Below are 25,172 nucleotides of genomic sequence, written 5' to 3' on the forward strand. Positions count from 1 at the left end.
AGATAAAGTAACGTGAAATTAGAATAAAACAAGTCTTAAAATCTTCAACTGTGATTATCTCAATTCACTTAATTTAGAGTTAGCATCACACAACCTTGTCTCTCATGAGATTAGTGGAATACATTTTTTAAAGTTAAATATATTTGAGGTACTCCTCCGCTGTGGTAATTCATAGTCTTTCTAATAAAGTAAGGTAAGTCAAATATAAAAAGAAATCCTGCCAGCGAAGAAAAGATACATTCCGTTCTCAAATGGATGGTTTGTACAAGTTATTGGTCCAAGTACTACTAGTGGTATCTCATCCCTAGTCTGTGATAGGCAGTGCTGGGATTGTAGCCTTTCCCTGCAGATCTGTATTTTAGAACACTAGGACAGGAGATTTAGGTCACTTTGGAGCTAACTTGAATTCATCTTACATTCATACATACAGTATATACCAAGAAACAAGTTTCAGGAAGAGTGGTCACATTGTAGAATTCAGTACCTTGCAACGTCGGAAAGCCACTTGACAGACAAAAGGGATATAGCCTTATATTAAAGTGCTCCGTTTCCAACACTGGAACGCTGGTAGACTTCCATTCGGTAAGGAAGTTTTCTCCACTAATAGGTATGATTGGAGGATGAGCTTCAGTCCATCGCCGTTGATCTAATAGTAAAGAAACATCCTGTTCTGTGTTGAAGAGGGGAGGTGAGCTTAACTTTGAAGAAGATCAGTGGCGTAGCACACTTTTGCGGGCCCCCCACAAAGTATAGAGAAGGGGCCCTAGTTGTAAAGCCGACAGAAGTAAGGTTGAAGTTCTACTTCTTTAAATCTTTATTCATCGCAAGACTTCAGGGCCCCCTATACCTCGGGGCCCCCCGCACTGCGGGGATTGCGGGGGCAGCTGCTACGCCACTGAAGAAGATGCAATAGCACTGGGTTTAGTAAAGATCAATTTAGATTTACGGCACATACAGAATGTGAGAAAAATGTTAAGATTTTTATTAAGTTAATTATTAAAATTTTTCACAAAATATTATGAAATACGAGAATTTAACACACTTTATTTGGATTAATACGACGAAACATTAAGATTCTTACTCTTATTGCCCTATCACGTATGGAGTAAAACAAAATTTTGTATTTTACCTTCCTCTAATCTATAATCTATAATCTGCAATTTAGATTACTAGTTGGTTGGAGTTGAGCTTTCATTTTCATCACTGAGACTATATGAGACCTGGGCTTACAATTTACGGTAGAATACAAACCACTGTAATGCTCTCAAAGTTTCAAGAGTATCTCACTGGGAATCAAACCTGGGACTCCGAGTATCAAAGATGCGAGCACTAGCTACTAGGTACTGGGGTGAGCTGCAATTTAGATTGTGCATATAACTATTGAGTTGAGTTAATTTTGAGTTTAACGTCCCTTTAAGCAGCAAGGCTATATGAGACGGACCTACTGATTAATGTGGAATCCGAACCATATGAACTCCCTCCGAGAATCGAACCCGGGTCTCCCACGCCTTAATATAACTATTGTTTTCAATAATGAACTAAAGGAAGTTCCACTTTTCTCAGCCACTTATTTTTAATCATCGAAATTGCACTTATTAAGTAAATAAAGTTTTCTGTTTTCTAGACAATTGTATAAAGCCGGTAATGATTTCACTAGTGGGAATATTCCTTAAATTTAAGCAATAGTACTCTTCGTTAGTAGCGTATAACGGGGAAACGTGCAAAGGGAAGACATACATCATCAGTAGTGCTCATTAAGCTGAACAAAATGACGGATAAGTAAATTCTCATGTGTAGTTTTTGAGAAACTCAAAAATGAAAATTTCTGTAAACTTAAAATTTAATGTTGTAATAATAATGGCACGTGTTGGAATGAAATTGATACTGAGGTATACCATCGTCAAGCTTTAACCGTGACAGAAGCCAGCCTAGACGACAGTTCACAGTATGCATAATAAGATTAGCCCAAAGCTATGGTTAATTTTTAATCTTTAATTTTTTAATTAACTTTTAAACTGTCCAATCAAATTGCTAAGAAAAGCCGGAACCGATCGGCCATTTTAGCAACACTTATAAGCTTGACAAATGTTAATACAGTGCGCAAAATTCATAGCTCCTATCGTAGTCGGGTCAAGACATCACTGAATAACTGTTATTTGAACTACCCAAATATCCATGTTTAAGAATGCTCCAGTACTTGCACATCAGTTTTTAGAGAGGTAGATGGAGAGTGATCAAGTACTCTCAAACAGCCTCTCTAAAAATGATTGTGCAAGTACCGAAGGTTCTGAAAGATGGATATTTGGAAGCAAATACCGAGAATTCTGAAAGATTGATATTTGGATAGTTCACATACTAGTTCCTCAGTGATGTCTTGACCCGACTAAGATCGGTCCTATAGCAGTGGGGCTATGGAACCTTAAAGTTCATTTTCTCATGTTTTTGGCACCCTATAATAACTACGAAACTATGAACGTCCGACCATAAGTCTATACGAACTTTTTTTTCTTATTTTAATGTGAGGAAATTATTTCCAAATTGTGACAAATTTTTGTAACACCCATATATATATATATATATATATATATATATATATATATATATATATATATATATACACTCACTGGACAAAAAATTAGTCACCCTTGTGCAGAAGGAGGGATGAATCGTAAAGACTGTACAGATGGCGCAGCAGTCGAGTCACGTGCATAACTGTGCGCGCACTGCCTCTACGAAACCATAAGGCAACTTCAGTCAGTGAGACAAGTGTGTTGCAAGTGGACAGTGTCCGTCAAAATGGGTAAAAGTAACGATGTAACAGAGTGGCAAAAAGGGGCAATCGTGTTTGGCCTTGCCTATGGCCATACGGTGATGGAAGTTGCTGGATTTGTTTGTGTTTCGCAGCGAACTCTTCAGCGCGTGTACAAGCAGTGGTGTCATACACGTGGCCACGAAACACGGCGTCAGAATTGTGGTCGGAAGAAGATCATGACTGAAAGGGACCGGAGACGCGTTTCTCGGATTGTGAATGGAAATCGGTTCCAAACCCGACAGGAATTGCTGCAGACACTGAATGCAGGTCCATCCCAACCTGTTGGCGAAAGAACATTACGACGGGAACTGCATGCATTGAACATTTGGAGTCTGGCACCTCGCAAGAGGCCATTGCTCACACAGGCACATAAAGCTGCGTGTCTTCAATGGGCGAGAAATCATCAAACATGGACAGTAGCTGACTGGTGGAAGGTAATGTGGTCTGACGAATCACGTTTTAGCTTGTATTCCAATGACGCACGGCGTCGAGTGCACCGAAGGCCACATGAAACCTTTCATCCTGAATGTGTGCATGGGCATGTTCAAGTCGAAGGTGGGTCTGTGATGTTTTGGGGGTGGTTTTCTTATCATGAATTGGGCCCACTTACTGAGGTCACCACTACAATGAACCAGCATGTGTATTTGAACATTCTGGATGAGCAAGTGTTGCCTTTCAGTCAACATCTTCATGATGAGTATGCTGTGGAGACTCCTATTTTTCAAGACAACAACAGCAAAGTTCATAGGGCTGGAACAATGATGAACACTCCCGAACCCTCTTCCATCGAGATTGGCCTGCAAAGTCACCAGACTTGAACCCCATCGAGAATCTGTGGGACATGTTGGAACAGCGGGTAAAACGCCGAAATCGGCATCCACGCAGTTTGGCGGATTTGCGCGATCAAATCCTGAACGAGTGGCTTCAACTGGATGTGACATGCCTGCAAAACCTTGTGGACTCGCTTCCAAACCGAATCCAGGCAGTTAACAAAGCCAGAGGTGGTGTTACACGCTATTAATTACTGCTGTTCACGAATTCTTGAGGGGTGACTAATTTTTTGTCCGGTATATATATATATATATATATATATATATATATATATATATATATATATATATATATATTGTAACACCCATATACAAATATGGTCCAAAAGGATGTGAACAATATAAGTAAAATGTATTGTTAATTAGGTTTGAATGGTCAAATGGGTAAAACGAGTCAACTTATTAGAAAGAAACTAGTCAAGTGCAGTATTAGCCCAAGCGTTTAACTATAGTGTTACTTGAATAAATGTACATTGTTTGAAAGGTAAATGAATTAGACTTAAGTGCATCTATAGGTTATAACTTAGCAATAGTTACTGTAGTGAAGTGTTAATTACATTGGTGTAACAATATTTAAAAGGAAATGTAAAAAGTAACTTTTCTATAATGGATGCATCAAGGTTATGCACGAGAGACATGTGTATTAGAAACTGTAGCAATATTATGATATCAATTGATCATAAAATTGTCACAGTCTTCTTATACAGAATCTTCTTTACCAACGATGAATGATTATCCTTTATAAACAATATCAAAAAGCTAACTATTTTACCATGGAAATTTTAAAAACATATTATTAATTTTTGGTAACATATAATAATATTGATAACAGATAAATGAAAGAAAAACTAAAATTTATACCATTTTAGCGTCTCTAGATTGCTGTTGTTTTAATTAAATAATATACATTATTTTAATGAGAGATAATACGTATACTAGCTTAATTGCTTATTCTCAGAACTGGGTGCAGCAATTTATGGAATATATTTATACACGTTCCAAGGATGATGTAACAATAAACATGAGACTTGTAAAACTAATCGATAATAACTGATGTTATTTTCCAATCAATACTTTTCGGTGTTGCTGAGATCAATAGTGACACTTTGATGCCATTTAAGTCCAAATTCATCTATGATCGGTATAGGAGCTAAGGATCGGGGTAGTAACGGAGTGACATATAAAAAATTATCAATGTCGATGTCGATGAGATGAATAGTGACACTCTCAGTATTGTTTAAGTCCAAATCCAGTATCTATCGGTATGGGAGTGACAAGGGTTGAAAAATAACTTGCTCAGAATCGATGTTACCTGTTGTTGTCCACAAACCTGTTCTCCTCATGCGAAGAACAGAAATTTCAGCTGGTAGACGAATAAACAGTTACGAAAAATCTGTTCTCATTTATTAACATAAATTTGCTTTATTTATTTATTTATTTTAACTTTTTTTTTACATTTTAAACATTTATAAAAACATTTATTTTAACTATATGTTTATTAAAATATAGAGTTTCTTTTCTATAATCTTCATTCTCATTGCCTTTCTGATATTTGAAGCCATATTCCATCTTTCATCTGATAAAAGAGAGGCACTGGATCGATGATAGGCGGTACATGAGTTTTACTACAGATTTTAAATTCATATTTAGACAACGTGGCGACAAGTCCTACTTTTACTTGAAACAACCCAAGTCTAGTACCTAAAAAAAAAAAAATCATAATGAGTAATTTTACAAATAGATATAGAGAATAAATGCAAACTTATCTATCTGCTCTTCTCTACCGTTTCGAAGTGTCATACATGAATGAGAATAATTCAGGTTAATTAGAGCTCTCAGCAACACGGCATTTCACACACTGTTTTAGAAGTTTACGTTTCTTCTATTTGGTTTTCATGTACTAACTGAAAACGTTTAAATACAATCAAAGAAGATATAAAATATTGTACAATAATTATTTTTTGATGTAGGCATAGTATCTATTTAAACTGTTATGAGGGATAATATGAGCTGAAAATTGTGTTTAAAAAAATTAAAGCAATATTCATCAAGACGAAGGGAACTGTCTACCGAGCAATTTTTTCTGATTGCCTTTGATAGAAGTTTTGAGCCCACTAAGTTTTCGTAAATTATTCTTTGGAACTTTTAATTACATAAATAAACAAAAGAGAGAGAAGTTGAACTACATAATTATAGTAAAGTAATAACTATACAATGTTAGCACATTTGTAATCTGTGACATGAGCTCAGATTCAAGGTAAAATAAAGATCTCCTTCGCGGCTAACGGTTAGCGTATGCGCTTTTAGCATGGGAGACACGGGTTCGATTCCTGGCGGGAGTTCATGTAGTTCAGACTGCATGTTAATGAGTAGGTCCACGTCTCATATAGCCTCGCTGCTGAACGGAACGTTAAACTCAAACTCAATACCTGAAATTAAAATAAATAAATAAATAAAGATTACCAACAGATTGTATTTTTGCTCATTGGCAGTTCTCTATGTAGCCTAGTTCTTATTGAAATATATATATATATATATACTATTCACTAATCCATAACTGATCAACAACCTCCACTCCCATATTGGGCAATCCTTGACTTATGATATAGTCTTTCAATTGTGCAAAGATTGAGGAAGCTAATTAATACTAAAATTTCATTATTTGTTTTATTTCTAAAGAATCTACATAACTTTCTCACCTATACAATATCGTGGTCCTTCGCCAAAGGGTAGGAAAGTACAACTTGATCTCGCCATCTTGTTCTCAATTTTAAATCTATCTGGATCAAATTTCTCAGGATCTGGATAATATACAGGGTCACGTTGGATGGCATAATGAGGAATGTGGACATCCATACCTTTCGGAATAGTAACATTAGTGCCTGGTATGACATATTCTTTAGTACATTTCCTACTAAGAACTCCAGTCGGCGGATGTTTCCGGAGAGTCTCTAGGAGAGAAATTATCCGATAGTTTTACTTTCCAGAAGCAGAATTATTATAGTCATTACGTTAATTCACTACAAGATATAACAAATGAAACTTTAAATATTCTAGTATTTCCTTGTAATGTGAAATTATAAGAAATATTACCAGAACGTGCTTTGCTTTTAATGAAAATAATTTTCAATCTATGACAATGAATAAAAACACGTTTAAGACTATCCTGTATACTTGTCCGATTCAAATGCAATGAACACCGGAAAATATGTTTCTAGAGGACACGCCAAACGTAGTAAGTTATTCTACTAGTGGTTTGAAGATTGTCGGACAATACGACGAGTGAAGTTGTGTGTGAATTACAATCATCTGTACGTAAACTACTAAGAGTACGGTGGCAAACACCTATTTTTCAGTTAAATAACTTCAAGCATATCTCATAGTGTTTCTATGAGAATTCGTGTGGCTATTACTCAGAATTGTAACTTTCATGGGACATAACATGTCGGTGGTTCATAGGTAATGTATACGAGAGTCATTACTGCAGACGTGCCTCCCAGCGGCGCAGCAGAGTGCACCTGGACAGGAAATTTCGGCATAGCGTTTTAGACTGCTGCACATATATCTTAGATAGATATATCGTCAAGATAAGCCAGGTAAGGAACTTAACCAAGCACTTGTATAATTTTTCATCCTCTTTTTACACACTAAGTTAACTAACTAAACTAACTCTATGGCCTATGGAACCCGGAGGTTCAATGCCGCGTTCACAAAAGCTCTCCACTGACTTCTCTCCTTAGCTAATTGGATCTAGTTTCTACTTTGTATTCCTATCTCTGCGAGATCCATCTTAATATTGTCCTCCCATCTGCGCCTAGGTCTTCCTAATGATCGTTTTCCGATGGGTCTTCCAGTTAAGACTTTGAAAGCGTCTCTACTTCCTTCCATTCTAGCTACATGACCTGCCCACCTAAGCCTTCTATACTTGACGACCCTAACAATGTTGGGTAAACCGTATAACTTATGTAGTTCCTCGTTATGAAGTTTCCGCCATTCCCCATTCCCGTTCCTCTTGGGTCCGAATATTCTTCTCAGGATCTTGTTTTCAAATACTTTCAGTCTATGTTCTTCCCTCAGAGTAAGCGACCATGTTTCGCAACCATACAGAACAACAGGCATGATTATCGTTTTATATATTTTAAGCTTCAAATTCTTCGATAGGATTCGCGACGACAAGAGATTTTGAACCGAATAGTAACTCGAATTCCCTGCTTTTAGTCGACATTTAATTTCTTCGTGAATATGATTTTCGTCTGTTAATATCGATCCTAAATATTTGAATGTATCCACTTTATCAAAAGTATTATTTAATATTTTGACGTATCCACAATTTGCCGTATTCCGGTCCCAACGCACTTCCATGTATTTAGTTTTCTCTGCATTTACTTCTAAACCCATGTCCCTGCAAGCGTTTAATAAGATCTCTGCATTTCTTTCTATTGTTCTCCTATCATCCCCTATTAAATTTACATCATCAGCATATGCCATAACCTGGTGAATACCGTTCAACTCTAGGCCCTGGTTGCTATCTTTGATTTTCTTTATAGCGTATTCCAGAACGAAGTTAAATAATAATGGCGACAACGCATCTCCTTGCTTCAGGCCATTTTCGACGTGAAATCTCGTGGACAAAAATTTTCCTACCCGGACTTTACTTTGGGATTCATTTAAACATATCTTAATTAATCTCATTAGCTTTCTCGCTATTCCATGTTCTGTAAGAACGCTGTATAATGTTTCTCTCCTAACCGAGTCGTACGCCTTTCTAAAATCAATAAATAATTGATGTAGCGGGGTATTGTATTCCCAATTTTTTTTCGAGTATTTGGCGAATGGTAAATATTTGTTTGATAGTTGATCGATTTCGTCTAAATCCGCACTGATAATCTCCAAGAATTTCATCTGCGTATGGGGTCAATCTTGCTAGTAGAATATTTGAAAGAATTTTATAGGATGTTGACAGAAGAGAAATGCCTCGATAATTATTACAGTCAGTTTTGTCGCCTTTCTTGTGAATTGGAACAATTATTGATTCTTTCTACTCTTGTGGCAATTCTTCCTTGTTCCATATAAGGAAAATGAATTTGTGTATCTTGTTCCACAATTTTTGGCCTCCAGCTAAAATTAACTCAGCCGGAATTTCATCTACACCCGGAGATTTCTGTTTCTTTAATTTATTTATAGCGGTTTGTACTTCTATTCGGTTGGGTTCCGGGATATACGGTTCTGCGGTGTGTATTTCCCTTTCTCCACGCACATTAGTTTTTGGCTGCGTGTTAAGCAAATCGTCAAACAAATCTTTCCATCTATTTAAGATGCAATCTGTGTCAGTGAGAACTGTTCCGTCAGCTTTCTTTAATATACAAGCACGAGGTTGATAGCCTTTCTTAAATTCGCTGATCCCCTTATACATGTCCCGAATATTTTTATTTTTATTATTACCTTCGAGTTCCTTAATTTTAGCTTTCAAAAAAATCCCGTTTCTTTGTTCTAAAAGTTTTGGAAGTTTCCCGCCTGACATCTGCGAAATTTTGTGTAGTTATTTCATTCGGATTTTGTACCCAGCGTAATTTTCCCTGTTTTCTCTTCTCTGCTAGATTAGGGCATTCCCGGTCGAACCATTGTTTGTTCCTACGTATTTCCGCGTGTCCCAATTTTTCTATTGCTGAACTTTTAATGTTATCTCTAATTTCAATCCAAGTATCCTCAACACTAGTGCACTCCGAGTCTTCTAAAACCGAGAATCTATTCGAAACTTCAATCTGATATTCCTCTCTTCCCTGGCTCTCTTCTAATTTCTTTAAATTAAATCTCTCCGTTTTCGCACATTGAATATTACCTTTATTGAACGATAATCTCTCTTGTATTATCGCTACTACCAGGTAGTGATCAGTATCACAATCAGCCTCTCTAAACGACCGGACATCAATTATGCTAGATTGCCTTCTTATGTCTACTAAAGCGTGATCAATTTGATTATGTGTTTTTCCGTCTCGTGATGTCCAAGTGTATTTATGAACGTCGCGATGTGGGAATTTTGTACTCTTTGCGATTAGGTTTTTGGATGTTGCAAAGTTCACTAGTCTAACACCGTTCTCATTAGTTTCCATGCGCAGACTTTCGTTCCCTATAATCGGTTTGAAAATATCCTCTCGTCCTACCTTCGCATTGAAATCCCCTAATAGAATTTTCATATGGTACCGCGGGAATTGGTCAAATATCCGTTCCACTTCTTCGTAATCGTCACCCTTATCTTCAGTTGGAGCATGTACATTTAGAACAATAATATCACACCACCATCCCTTAAGAGTAATAAAAGAAAGTCTGTCAGTAACAAATTCAACCCGTTTAATTGCTGGTAATATTCGTTTGCGAACGAAAAACCCTGTTCCTAACTGGTGATTTTTATTTCCTTCCCCGTAAAAGAACGTAAAATTTCCGGAATTCACGGATCCATTTCCTTCCCACCTAACTTCCTGAACTCCTACTAGATCCATCCTGTATTTCTCTAGCTCACTCGTTACGGATTTTAACGCGCCTGCCCTATAAAGACGTCTAATATTCCATGTTCCAAATCTCATGTCCATTATCTTTTGCTGAAGTCGTGCCAAGTTATCAGTCCTTGTCCGAGGCTTTTGTGAATGTTTCTGAACAAGTGCCTTTTTTTTTTTTTTTTTTTTTTTACAGGATGAGGTTGTTAGCCTTACCCAAACCCCCAAGCTGGAGGACCACTCCAAGTCGTCTGTCCGCGACTGCTTATTCAGTATATTCGCAGCTAACCTCTATATCTAGAGGCCTTCTCCTCGATCCGCAACCTGAGGACGTGCCATGCCGTGGTGACAGGAACCCACGTTACACGGTTTAGTATCTTTATACAATTTATATATAACCATCTTCTTTATATGTACATCTCCTAACCTAGATATTAATTTACAGAATAAAAATAAGACAAACGTTTTTTTTTAATTGCCTTTTATGGAATGTTTCCATTCTTTGTATTGATTTAGTATTCTTTGATAATTTGTTCTATATTCTAATTACCATATACTTTGGACTTTGCTCAAATAATCATGTATTATAAGATAGTATAAAGATATATTTTTTATTTCTATGTAATATGAATGTTTATTTTAATTTATTCTGTAATACTATGCAAGTTTTAATTATCCAAGGTCAAAATTTGAAGAATATACTCACAGAATTAGTAGAATACAGAATGGCATAGATTATCTGAATAGCGATCCATTGAAACAATGGTTTACCGAAAGCATTCCAGTCGGCAAATTTAAATTTGCGCACGTTACGCTACCTGGTCCTAGTGCTGTGACGCTGCAGCGCTTTCTACTTCCCTGCCAACCGGCCTACGTGACCAACCTCGCGTCGTCAGAAGCGTATGAGCCTTTGCCTGTGAGAGATGGTGCTATAGTTGTTGTACCGTTCACAATGGTGACTATAAAAGAGAACGTACAAATCCTTTGTCCGCTCATCACGCTAATACGGCTGAACCAATTTCTTTTATTTTTGGGGGGTTATTAGGATTTGGACCCTAGATGGTTTTTATCATATCACTTTAATTTTCAATTACCAGTGTCTTGAGATAATTGACCATTCAGGTGTCCATTACGTACAAATCCTTTGTTAGTTCATCATAGGTATAAAAATAAACGTATGTATATGCAACCCGCATGACCGTGTCACTCGGCGGGTTAACATAAATGACAGGCGTTATAATGGTTTTTATCATATCACTTGAAAGCGAAAAAGTAAAAATTATCTAAGTAACAAAGTTTATTGCGTTCGGGGGTGACCGCAGCGAAGCGGGGCGGGTTAACATAAATGACAGGCGATATAATGTTAACATTTACTGCAATCTTCTATGGTTTTTATCATATCACTTGAAAGCGAAAAAGTAAAAATTATCTAAGTAACAAAGTTTATTGCGTTCCGGGGTGACCGCAGCGAAGCGGGGTGAACGCTGCTAGTGGTGACTATACGTAAATACGTTCTTCTCATTGTTTTCGATAAACTTTAAAACAATAGGCCAGTTGAAGAATGGTGCTAGTTTATCAAGCCTAGCTCGGGAATATAGGGTTGGAAATGCAAAAATATCAAACATTGAAGAAAAAAGGAAAGAAAAGAAAAAACAATGAAGAAATTACAAAATTTTGCGACGTTTACATGGCAGTGAAAATGGAAGCTTGCATATAAATATGATGAAAATGACAGAAAACTAGGATTTAGACACTGCATTTACATATGGTTCATGCAGGTACGTACCCACTGTCAATTAATAAGTGACTTTGATTTGTGAGAAAGCTCTTGAAATGAAGAAGAAAATAGGAGGAACATTGATTTAAAAGGGACTGCCGGCTGGCTTACGTTTTAAATCTAGGCATGGAATTAGGAAACTGGACATCTAGATTGAAAAGTTGTCGATCGATACTGATACTAACGCGTCTGAACATTTGAAAGAACAATTTAAACATATGATTGATAAGAGGTTACAAAAAAATCTACAATGCACACGAAACTGTTTGTACTGGAAGAAAATGCCAACAAAACCTAGTTTCTAAGAATAAAATGAAAGCTTTACGGTTATCAAATAACGCATTGTTGCTATGGTATGCCAAAATTCTGCTGGGATGCATAGGCCATCTTTCCTAGCCATAGGGAAGTCTAAAAATTCTCAATTCTTTAAGGGAATAAAAAAAAAGAAAAAAATGCCGGTCACCTACAAGAACCAAAAGAACTTATGAAGGAATACCAACATTTTTGTAGAATAGTATGACACTATATTTAACTCTGAATAAAAAGCATTAATTTATAACTAGAAATTCTAGAAAGGTTTTGTTGCGGTGACTGCTGAAAAGGACCATCCAGTGAGAAAATTTTTACTGCCTTGAGACGGCTATGAAGTGGTCAGAACAACAAGAAGTATATGATGCTGCCCAATATTGCTGTTTTTGCAACATGGGCGAAATTTAGAAAAAAGAAAAAGAAAGAAAGGAAGAAAATAAAAATAAAAAGTGTCAGTTCTGAAACAAAAGAAAATTTCGGACTTCTTTCCCTAAATTATAGGCCTACTTTAATGTGCTACTTCATGTAAGGTATGTGTTTGTAAAACATGTAATTCAGAATACATACAGTTTTGTTTTTAATATAGTTATTATGACACTGGTACTTTTTTTTTTTTTTTTTTTTTTTGTAAATGATCGTTTATCCGAAATATCTGTTATCCGAATACCACCAGTCCCTAATTGTTTTGTATAATTGATGCTTTACTGTACTATCTTTTACAAATATTCTTTATACTATTTCTATGGCTTTACACCTATCTATTTTTTAGATAAAATATAATTTATTTTATATATAAAAATATAAATTTACTATCTGTACCAATGTCCCGAAGATTCGGAGTTAGCTAAGTTACCAGGCTTAACTTACCCTGTACAACTCTATCGAGAGTCATCATCGTGTTAATATCGTCGTATGTCCAGTTTCCACCATTTCTTCTAATATCATCAATTTCAGTTTGTAGAGTTGTTTGAACTTCAGGATTTAGAGCAAGTTCATACAGTGCAAAACTTGTGGTATTTGATGTGGTTTCATAGCCACCAAGAAAGAATAAATATACTTGAGCAGCTAAATCATCAATATTTAATTCTAAAAAGATAAAACGATTACATAAAGTACTTACAATAAGACATAATGTATACACGTTGTATTAAACACTAATAAAAAATAAGAAGAGTTAATTCAAAGATTTGAGATTTATTATTGTCTAATAATTAAGATTTTACATATTTAGGAAACCGTATAAGAAAAATATTCATTACTGACTTGAAAAATTTGACAAAAATACTTGCGATAATCAACATAGTAGTTATGATTGCTTGTATTTTTTGTATTGCAATCAGGAAGTTTGGCGAGGACCAATACGAAATGAAACCCTTGGTGAGGCATAATTCTTTTTCTTTCTTTTTTTCAAAAAAATATCCATCTAAAAATATCTATTTCTGTAAAACACCTAACAGCACAATTGATTGTGCGCTGTTGCACTTCTGTTTTGTATTAGTATCCTGATGTGTATTGCTGTGGGTGAAATGCTTAAGTTTGTATGATTTGGGAAATTTATACTTAAATGGAACTTAGTTCTATTTCCGTTATTACTTGTTTCTTTGAAGTAGTAATACAGTATAGTTTGTCAGTTTTCTGTGATATGCGTGTATGCTAGTGAGGTGATATGCAGATTTACTACATTGCGAAACTTAGTGGACGATTTAATTGAGAACAAGACATATTTCAGCCGTCTAAAATAGAGGAAAAAGTTGGAACAAACAATAAGGGACCTACTTCATCTCTGTTGGTTGTGGAAAAAGATGTAAAGCAAGTAAGACATTTCCAACCTTAGTGGTATTAAACAAGAGTATGGTTGAAAAATTGGTGCTAACTTCAGTTCTCTTTACACTCATATATATATATATACAACAAACAACTGAAAGGTTTCATGCAGCTGACAATGATCGCAAGAGGATTGGACCGCTATTAGCCACCTTTTATCTACAGGTCTAATTTCAGCCTCCCAGTTCAAAACTTTACTGTACGTTACTGATCGCATATAGAATTATCTTTGCACTTAATATTTTAAAAGACAACAACCACGTTGTTTGAAGGAATATGGGAGGAGAAAAAGAATTAAAATTAAAGGAAAAATCTGTATAAATCCGTCCCACATCTCATAGGTTCATTCTAACGTTTAAAATATAGGGTGCGGCAGAAAAAGTTAGACGATGTTTTTTTGCAAATTAAATATTTTAATGAACTTTTATGAACAAAAGTTTTACATGTCCAGAATGTACATACAAAAAGCATTACGAATGGTAACTACATCTTGAAAATTATGTCAGTGAGGTGTGCACCATGGTTATTCAAACAGATCTCTGCACGTCGCTTCACAGCACTCACAGCTCGTTGAATCATGTCCAGCGGGATTTGGTGGATTGCATGTTGAATAAATTCACGCAAATCCTGTAATGTTGCAGGTTTTGTTGCATACACTTGTTGCTTCAAGTAACCCCATAGGAAGAAGTCACATGTCGATAGGTCGGGCGAGCGTGCAGGCCAAGGAACATTGCCGCGAAGAGACAATCCGTCCTGGAAACATCCTCCCAAGAATGTTGATCGATGCAATTGCTGTGTGTGACGTGGCCCCGTCTTGTTGGAACCACATATGTCTAAGGCGACCCCGTCGCAGTTTTGGGAGTAAAAAGTTTTCGAGCATGTCCACACATCGAGCACATGTGACAGTTACAGTGTTACCATCCTCGTCGTTGAAAAAGTATGGTCCAATAATCCCATCAAAATGAACACCACACCATACTGTTAGTTTAGGGCTATGAAGGGGCATTTCACGCAAAACCTTGGATTTCTGGGTGTCCAGTAACGGAATTCTGCTTTTTTACACACTCATCAATGTGAAAATGAGCCTCGTCGGACATGATTAATCTCTGTAGAAAGTTTGGGTTTCCATTAATCATTTGCAACAGCGTATTGCAGAATTGTACGCGAGCATTAAAATCTCAGGGAGCAACTAGTAAATCATCTGAATTTTGGATGGGTGGAAGTGTAGGTCCTGGTGTAATATTCGCGGCACAATCCTATCTGACATACCAAGTGACACAGCATGCCGACGAGCTGAATGCCTTGGATTTCTAATTAATGCTTCTCGAACCCTCTCTATGTTGCCTGGTGTTCTCACTGAACGTCGACGACCTGGAGATTTCTTTGATCTTGCAGAAGCCGAAGCTCGGAACTTTTTCACCCAATTAAGAATAGTTTGTCGTGTCGGTACTTGTCCATTTTTGCCAATGTTAACATGACTCCGAAACTTACGCTAGGTAATTGTTGCAGAGTCTTTGTTCTTGAAGAAACACTCCACTGCGAAAGCGCGATGTTCGTCCGACCAACGCTCCATGGCTACTGACGGAAGGCTTACGTAATTCTTCCAATACTGCGCATGTGCACCGAACAGTCGAACAAACCTACAGTACATGCATACACAATGCTTTGAACCACTTTACAAAACAAAACAACAATGAGCACGTTATCTATCGGGTTACGTTTTCTATGTTCATTTTACATCATCTAATTTTCTGCCGCACTTTTACATTAAAACACAAGACATTAACGAAACAGAAAATGTTATATAGGTGTAAATTCTACAATAATATACAGAGGTTTCTTGTAGAATTATTCTTCATTATTGAAGTAAGGAACTCAGGACTGAATCTGGACATCGGCTAACTGGTCAGAGCTGGACTACATTTCTGAATGTGTTTTCGGAATGTAAGAAGTGTGGTATAATTCTGAAGCTTATAAATCTGGAACCATACAACTTGGTGACACTAAAGAAGTATATTTAGAAGATTTCTTCGTGACAATTCATTTCAGTGGAATTACCTACACATGTGAACAATTTACGGTAATTTTGATTCTAATTTTTAATACCCTTTATTCCTTCAAAATCAGAAGACAATCTCAATATTGGTTTGGTACGATGTTGTTTCTTTGCAGAAATATTTGAATTATGCAGTCAGAAAATTAGGCCAATGCTTCATGCCTACATATTTTAAACATTTGATTCACTTTGTTTTTATTCTTCCTTTGTGCAAATCCATTGACACAATTTTTGAGTGAATAAACGAACAAAATATGTACTGTTATTAATTTGCAAGAAACGACAAAAATCTATTGATCGTATCACAAATGCAGTGTCATAATTCTTTATAACCAAAGTATCATATTTTGTGGTTTCTTTGAATAAGAAATTTCATTAGGTTGAATGGAAGAAATGATTTAAGAACACAACAGAATGTAAAACTAAATCATATGTTAAAAGGAGTAATTTTAGGAAATAAATAATTTTTTTTAAAACAATATTTTCAAAAACAACAACAAAGGGTGATTTTTAGGTTGAATGTAGCTCAAATGGTTTGTAGAAATATAATAACTTGTACTCTTAACTTTGAAGTAGAAAAGAAATATTTGTCCTTTATATATATATATATATATATATATATATATATATATATATATATATATATATATATATATATATATATATATTTCCCTCCAAGTCTAGTATTAAAGTTTAGGTACCTGAGGACATATATGTATCAAACTTGACTGTCAAAAGACCAAATTCAACAATTATATTTTATAGTTTTATATTCTAAAACAATACTTTAGTCCACAACTACATTTTTTAAAACATTCATTTTTTTAGTACCTAAACAAACAAGCAACAAAAACAATTGAATTATGTAGGTGCATGAGAAGATGATTCAGATTCACAAAAAGTTGGTTACTTACCAACTAGGTAAGTTTCCTATGTTAGGATATATTTGAGTAACTTCTTAACTCTCTCATAAGTTACTTGCTATCATTAAGCGTTTTTCTAGTGTTTTTAAAGGTAAAACTTAGGGATTATTTTTGAAATCTTAAGGCTCAATAGTGCAGAGCGTTCTGGCAACAATGTTAGTATGTGTTAGCAGAGCGTCTTTGGCGAACAGTTCGATGTAATTGCTAGTTGAGTTGTTTTTGTATGTACGCATGTCGGCATGTTAATTTGTCCTTAAAATGTTTAAATCAAAACAACAAGGAATTTTGCTTGGGTGGATAGAACCACATCTTCAACCAAAGCTCTTGTAATTGATGCCATTGCATAAAAAAATATGATATTTCTTTTAAAAATCCATAACTCAAATACGCATGCATCAATGTATGAAGTTTCTTTAAATATGTACATAAAAGTTTTTATTGCGTACCATGTTAATATTTTTTTTTTACAATGATTTATCCCTTCCCAGAGTGCACCCACATTACCAAAATCCTGGCGGCACCTATGTTACTTACCCATATATCCTAAATATATCCTCCCGTGTTAAAACTAAATATTCTTCAGACGCATCGGAACAACAAGCTAATTCCGTTTTCAGTGGTAAGGTAACAAATATAAAAACGAATAAGAGAAATATGATATGGGAACCGGATCACGAAATGAATATAACGTTTAAAAAAATGGATTCTAAAAAGAACGAACAGAACACAGTCTAAGGAAGAAAAACTTGCGTTTGAAAGAAGCGTTGCATCAATGCTATGTCACTGTTGCTAGAATTAAAATACACATCAAAGGTAGGTTGTCATATTTTATTAGTGTTGGCAGAATCCAGATTTAAAGCCGGTTTATATTTATTAACAAAGAATAATTCCTCGTTTTTTTCTGTTTTTGTTTTTATTTTTTTCTCTAAACCTATTACATTAACCTACTTTGTATTATGTGTACTGTTGCTTTAGGAGAAGTGACAATCCCGATATAACCTCTTCTTGTGACTTTTTTGATTTCCTAATGTATTCTTTAATTCCGGTGTTAATATTACGCTCGGTTTGACCTATATATGAAGATAAGATCACATACACACTCAGCACGATAAACACCTAAATTATTTACTGCATCAACAAAATAACTTTTAAAACCAATGAAATGCTTTTCTAAACTTTTTGATGGGATATTGGAAGCAGATATATTATGCTTTCCAAGAATACACTGAAATGTAACATATATCGTTATTCGGTAGGCTACTTCAATAGTAGAAAGTAAAGAATTTCTATCCAAGTTTTTATTTCTTTAAGAATAGCTATTTATTTATTTATTTATTTATTTATTTTCATATATTTTTTAGGAATTTCCATCAATTTACGTGTTTGATTAAATCATTTTTGTAAGGTACGTAATTTATAATCGTTGTTTTGTCCTATTTCATATATAAAATCTGTATTTCATCATTGAGGTCACCTGGACGATCACAAATTAGTAATGGCCTACCACAGAAATTCTTCCAAATATTGAACTTGTATAGTAGTGGATGGGCTGACTGCTGATGTAAATAAGTAGTGCCTGCAGTGAGTTTCCCATATACTTTTTATTATTATCCGTTATTATTATATAAATTTATTGTGCGATCGGGTACTCAGTAAATTTAAAAAGAGGAGACAGTTATCAGATTCATGCTCGAGAAGTCAACTTCAACCTAAGATGCTGATTGAGTTGTTCAAATATTTGTAAAATAGTATTTTCATCATGCATATGTAGTGAAACGTCATCGGCATAATGGTAATACCAAATATACTTAAATGTATCCTGCTGTACCATTGGCGTTTCTATCTGATTTAAAACAATGTTTTGATAGTATCAGAGGTAGTGTGTTCCCCTGACTGTATCGTCATTCTGGGAAAAGTAATTATTTTCAAATTGAAATACACTGGCTTTTAAACAGACCTCAAGCAGTTGTAATAGAAAATGCGTTTCGTAGGCAGGTGCACCATTTTGTAATAACCAAGATCGTACGCTATTAATATTAAGTTCTAACGATATAGAGGGGTACATATCAACAACGTCTATGAATGAAAGTATTTGCAAGTGGTGACAACTGTTGTTTAGCGTCAAGGCTTTTTTTAACAACATATTTGAAACACTCTTGTAATCGTTAAGTTTTTTGTATAGCCATTTGGATGGTAAGTAAGCTGAATTGTTGAAAACTAATATGATGAGACGAATAGGAATGTCGGTCTTGTGCACTTTTGAAAGGCCATATATAATGGAAGGCAAGGAGTACGTTTCTATCTTATCCTTTTCAGAGTCAGTAAACATTAGACAATACCTTCTTTCGATTACTAATTAGTGATCATCCAGGTGATCTCAATGATGAAATACAGTTTTTATATCAAATAGAAGAAAACAACGGTTATAAATTGCGAATCTTGCAAAAATGGTTTAATCAAACACGTAGATTGGTGGAAATTCCTTGGAAAAGAAAAGCTATTCCAAAAGAAGTAAAAGCTTAGATAAAAATTCTTTACTTTCCACAATTGAAGTACCTCACCGAACAACGATATATGTTACATTTCAGCGTATTCTTGGAAAGTATAACATATCTGCTTCCAATTTCCCGGGATTGTCACTTCACCGAAAGCAACATACACATAATATAAAACAGGTTAATGTAATAGATTCAGAAAAAAAACGAAAGAAAAGAGAAAAAACGAGAGATTAAAGAATCATTTTTTGTTCATAAATACAAACCGGCTTGAAATTTAGATCCTGGCAAAATTGATGAGATCTGGCAACGTAAGTATTTTGGTTCTGGCAACAGTGACGTAGCATAGACACCACACTTCTTTCAAACTCAAGTTTTTCTTTATTAGATGGTTCTGCTCGTTGCTTTTAGTACCAACTCTTTTACGTTACGTTCATTTGGTAGTATGCATTCCTGTTCTCATACCACATTTCTCTTATTCGTTTTTATCTTTGTTACCTTACCACTAAAAACGGAATTAGCTTGCTGTTCTGATACGTCTCAAGAATATTTAGTTTCCTACGGGAGTAACCAAATTTTTTTGTGAACAAAAAGAATTGCTTAGCGATTACGAGATTATACCAGATTGTCAACAATAACAAAAAAATAATTCATAATTTAAGAATATTCTTCAATTTAAAATAGCTTACCTTCTTGAAATCCTTCACTTCTGAAATTGTCTTCATCTTCTGGAGAATGTTCATCAGCTTCCACAAATCCTTTGTTTTTCAACTGTATTAATAACTCCATAAAATCATTTCGTAGAATTCTATTCCTCTTCCTATATTCCATTACGTCCCTTATGATGAAACGGAAAAATTCTGTGTCTTCTACAGATGTAAATCTAACTCTAAACATTTTACACAAGAACGGTAGAAACATTATTATGAACAATTGAATGGACCGAATGAAATTTGGTGGACCGGATAATCTGTGAGCTATTTGTCGAAGTTTGTCATTGGGATATCGCAAACAATTACATTCAATTCTGAAAGCACAGGATGAAATCAAATTGACAGTAAAACTTCCAGTAATATCACTTATCTCAATCATTTCTTTATTTTGAGCAAATGGTTTTAAATAATCTTCTAAGTCTTTTGCGCAAGTCATCAATAATGGGAACATTTTCTTTATTTTTCCACTCGTGAAAGCCGGAGTCAACTTTACTCTCAAATTTCTCCAGCGCTGACCTTTGGACAATACTAAACTTTTCGCGTTAAGTGGATCCAAATTCTCGTTAAGTTGAAAGTTATGATCCTCAAAATGATCGAAATCTTTAATTAAAATATGCTTTATCAAATTATTATCTTTCACTACTAGACTTGGTTTCCACATTTCAAATATGCCGATGAATTTCTTCCCAGACTCGTCATTATAGAAATCTTGAAAGAGTTGGGAAATGTGTTTACGTTGCAAGAAACAATCGAAAAAATTTCCGAAAAAGAAAACTGGTTTGATGTATGGAACTCCTTGCCTTTCCCAGTAGCTGTATATGTTTCTCAGGTAGAAGTAAATTATACTAATAAGGACCAACGTTAAAATAATTATATCGAAGAACCATGATCCTGTTATAAAATCCATATTAACACACAGTGGAAATAATTCTGGAAATAAGAATATAAATATATTAATAAATTAGTAAATAAATGACAAAAATAATAATATAAAATAAAATAATAATAATAAATTGATACTCCCACAAGTAAATATACCAGTAAATGTAATGTAATAGTTTTGAGGGAGAAGAAAGGCTCCAAGCCCATCATCTCATTCTTTTAAATGAATTATCTTATGAATGTATTTAATTTTGCAAATTGTCTGTTTCATCTTGCTTTGTAAATAAAAGAAGCACTACTTCTTTGGAAAAAGAGTGACGAAAGAAAACACTTCGTCGACGCTAGTTCTCGGTGCTAGCGAATAGTCTGAATCAGAATTGTTTCATTTTACCTTAAATTGCTAGGATCTTAAAATAAATAAACAAATAATATAACTTTAACACTAATTACCAAAGAAGAATGAATTATACTGCAATGTTCTTTTATTTGAATGTAATTAGACAGCTGCCTGTTGCTACTTTTAAAAGAAAACGATGATTAGAACAAACAATAAGTGAACAAACAATGTGATTTTGTCGTCAATATTGTAAGGATCTCTATCTTTCAGTGCTAGGATATGTTATTCATGCAGCACGTGCTACTGTTTACAAACATCAGTACAGCAGATGATACACATGAAAACAGGAAGACACGAAGCCAGCACTACGAGAACCGAGGAGAAACGAGCCACCCAGAAATGGCCTATAAAAATGGACCCGAAGAAAACAGAAGTATAAGTTGACCACTTATCGCTTAACCTACATCTGCACCACTCCTTTCCATGGTCCACTCTGATTGTATCTTGTATCATATATATATCCTTTACTCGATGTAGGCATAGCTTTACATTTTCGGCATAAGCGCTTACATACACGAGAATAATCATATCTTTTCCTTTCCAGAAAGGTTCTCCAGATTCTGATTCCAGCTATTATTCTTTCCTTCATTCTTATAGTCATAATTACCTATTTGTGCCTCATCTTTAATAAGTCCCGTTACGTAGGCAAAGATTTATCAATACACCCAGACATTTCATTGCCTTTGGAAAAATCACTTCGTCGACGCATACTATTCCAACGGAAAAACCTCCAATCCAGGCAGATGCTACCGGACATGACACTAGAATCTACACCAAACTTAGCCAACAAGAAACTCGAACCGTACCTACAATTAGTGATTTGGTGTATACGTACTAACTACAGTTATAACATTTTCTGACCCTTTTTTAATGCTTTTTTGTCATACACACTAATTGTTTGTGTAAACAGACGTTATTTCATGTTCCGATTTACCTCTTGTTTCTTCCTATCTTTGATTTTATACCTACTGGTTTCTGATTGATAGAGACAATCTATAAACATTTCTTCATTAGAAAATGACCTCGCTAGCAATCTATCAATGAAATAAGTCTAAAGCCATTCGTTATTATGTCTATAATTTGCTTTTCTGCAGCGCGCAAATCTATCTTCAACCTGGAGGGGGAGGAGCGGGAGATGGGTAAGACCGTTCTTATAATTTCTTTTAAGCGATGTTCAAAATATTTATAAAGTTGAAAAACAGTGCTGTGGAGGATCAGGGGAGCAAAGTTTTCTTCAGCATGTTCTGACGAAAATTGTGATTTTTTGAAGCGGAATCAAACTTTCTCAGCTGAAACCTTCCAGAATCATTCCTTGAATTAAGGTGGAGAACTCTTCTTTTTTTATATAAGTAACAGATTGAGTAGGAAGAGAAAGATTCCAAAATTTGGAGAATGAAGAATTAAAAAAATTCATAACTTTCATAGACGGGTTTCGAGCCAAGAATCCCTTGATTATGAAAGCACGACGATAACTTTTTTATTTATTTTATTTATTTATTTTTTTAAGTTCGCTCCAACCGAAACACTTTTCTCTATGGTCATTTCTTGTAAATTCTACCTAATCCAAATACGACAGGGACAAACAGACATGTACTGAGAACAGTTAAGAATCTTTACCATGCTCTTCAGAGGGACTCGAACCCCAGTGGATTGCGTTTCATGAATCGAAGCCAAACTCCCGAGACTACTCGGCTGTTGTCACCGGCACCACTCACCCACGGAGGATGCTACTTAATGAATCATTATCTTGCAGCACTAGACAGAACTTCTCTTGACGAGACACAAAACGATACAGACATATACATTGTTCGCCATTAAAATAGCAATATCAAGAAGGAGACAAGATAGCAGCACCAAATTTGGCAGACAGATACTTGATGGTACAAGTAACAAATGATTAAACTTGCGACGCATAACAATGTAACGACAGCAGAGAAGAACTGGTGACGCTCAGTAGCCTGTGAGATCACCATGCGTGGTCAGAACGGCTGCAACACGCGAAAGTATCGAAAGGATGAGCTACAACCATTGACCAGACATGTTTAATCGCCTAAGAAATTGAGGGAATGCGCGGCCAAGGAAGCATAAGAACACTATATCCAGCCAAGAAATGTAGGGCAGTACGTCAACATGAAGGTACTCGATATATTGCTGGAATTTAGTCTCTGACAGGAGCTACACTAATGGAGCCATAATCGGTTCACCACCTCATCAATGCAGCATTGGGTGGTCAAATGTCCATCAATACGTAGAAGCCACGAACGGGCACGGAATTCAATGACAGCACACACCTGCCACACGGCAGACACGCATGTGGCCATTATGATGCTGCAGACAGAAGCGGGATTCGTGCTTGGAACACCATTGTAGATTCCCATAGCTATGCTATATAGTCAGTGGAAGCTGCAACAAAAGCACCGTGCAAATATGTCCTACTCTGCCAAGCAATGTAGAACAGTTCGCGGGATATTGGCCACTGTGCAATAACCTCCAATGTTCGTGCTAGTGTGCGGGATGTGGTTGTTTGATCCGCTAGAATCACATGCACACGCCGTCTATTCTCACGGCCGTGGTATGGCATAGCAGTTGGGATCTGATGTGTTACTGTGTAGTGCCTTTATGGAGCTATGGAGTCCGTATCTGCACTGTGGCCGCAATTGATTCAATACAAAGACGCATGCCTCGGAAGGATAAACTACACTCTTGATACGATAGTATTTGTTCACAATCAAAGGCTGAAACCTACTGCAAGGATAGCCGCATTCCCAGAAAAAAATTTGTTGCATAGTTTGACCGCACACACACATATATATATATATACACACACACGTCACATGAACCTACGTCTACCAGTGAACTGTGGCTCCCTGACCGTCTTCCGCTTGTCACTAAATGTCATACCCAACACCCCTGCTGCTTCATGGCGTTGTCGTGGTGTAAACTGTTGATTCTTCCATACTCTATACATCCTACAAGATTGGACTTCGTACGATGTCCTTCTTGATGTTACATTTTAAAGGCGTTCAATGTATTTTCGAGATTAGACAGGCATATATTCTCGAGACATGGCACGAGACAAGACCGCTTTAAGTCTTGAATTGTGGACATTCCTAACACAGTTTGCCAACTTGATAAAAAAATTTATTTGTTTTCAAATAGCACTACGTATCAAAATGCTATCATAACGGTGAATAAGATACGCAGTCTCACATGAAGTGTATTGTAAACGTTTAGAGAAATTTGAAGACAGATCTTTCACGCCTTAATCATGATTTGACAATACATGAAAATGTTTTATTCGGAAAAGTAACAATTTCAACGAATTTACTCAGATTTTATGAGCTCATCTAAGAGTTGGGGAGCATTTGTTCCTGCATGATTTGCTACACATACTACATTAGCTGCTATCCCATTTAAGAGATTTTGTTTTGATTCATGACTGGTACAATGGAAATAGATTAATTTGTTCATTATTTCAACAGTTTAAGTTCATAATATAAAATAAATAACCTCGTTAGCAAGGTATGTGTCTCTCCTAATTCATAGTCTAGTGCGTGATAAATGACATGCATAAGATGCAGTAGAAAAACATCTCTCTATATAATAAGTGTACTCAAGAAGACTGACAACGAAAGTTTTAATGATAAATGTTAACAAATAGGA

At 35.5% G+C, this 25,172-nt stretch overlaps 2 protein-coding genes across 2 annotated transcripts; both read right to left on the reverse strand.

Annotated features, from left to right (window-relative positions):
* Window positions 1-5,161: 5,161 nt before the first annotated feature.
* LOC145667766 (cytochrome P450 6B4-like) lies at window positions 5,162-17,560 on the reverse strand. Its single transcript, XM_081735207.1, has 4 exons — window positions 17,557-17,560; window positions 13,087-13,305; window positions 6,342-6,593; window positions 5,162-5,343 (listed from the first exon to the last, which is right to left on the reverse strand). The coding sequence occupies exons 1-4, from the start codon at window positions 17,558-17,560 to the stop codon at window positions 5,177-5,179; spliced, it is 642 nt and encodes a 213-aa protein (XP_081591333.1). The 3' UTR covers window positions 5,162-5,176.
* Window positions 17,561-17,976: 416 nt separating this feature from the next.
* Window positions 17,977-24,477, reverse strand: LOC145667767 (cytochrome P450 6k1-like). The gene is made up of 3 exons (XM_081735208.1): window positions 24,354-24,477; window positions 20,207-21,160; window positions 17,977-18,092 (listed from the first exon to the last, which is right to left on the reverse strand). The coding sequence occupies exons 1-3, from the start codon at window positions 24,475-24,477 to the stop codon at window positions 17,977-17,979; spliced, it is 1,194 nt and encodes a 397-aa protein (XP_081591334.1).
* Between the last annotated feature and the right edge of the window lie 695 nt (window positions 24,478-25,172).

Source organism: Thermobia domestica, chromosome 13, assembly GCF_964235325.1.
Source record: "Thermobia domestica chromosome 13, izTheDome1.hap1.1, whole genome shotgun sequence".
Classification (NCBI taxonomy): domain Eukaryota; kingdom Metazoa; phylum Arthropoda; class Insecta; order Zygentoma; family Lepismatidae; genus Thermobia; species Thermobia domestica.

Bases quoted from the DNA above. Each gene is read 5' to 3' on its own strand.
- LOC145667767 (XM_081735208.1), bottom strand. From the start codon at position 24,477: ATGTATAGAGTATGGAAGAATCAACAGTTTACACCACGACAACGCCAT. The intron at 21,161-24,353 runs GTAGGTTCATGT...TCTTATTTCCAG, and splicing joins GCCACAGTTCACTGGTAGAC to AATTATTTCCACTGTGTGTT. The intron at 18,093-20,206 runs GTAAGCTATTTT...CTTCATATATAG, and splicing joins AAGTGAAGGATTTCAAGAAG to GTCAAACCGAGCGTAATATT.
- LOC145667766 (XM_081735207.1), bottom strand. The intron at 6,594-13,086 runs GTAAGTTAAGCC...TTTCTCTCCTAG, and splicing joins TCTCGATAGAGTTGTACAGG to AGACTCTCCGGAAACATCCG. The intron at 5,344-6,341 runs GTGAGAAAGTTA...TTTTTTTTTTAG, and splicing joins AGGACCACGATATTGTATAG to GTACTAGACTTGGGTTGTTT.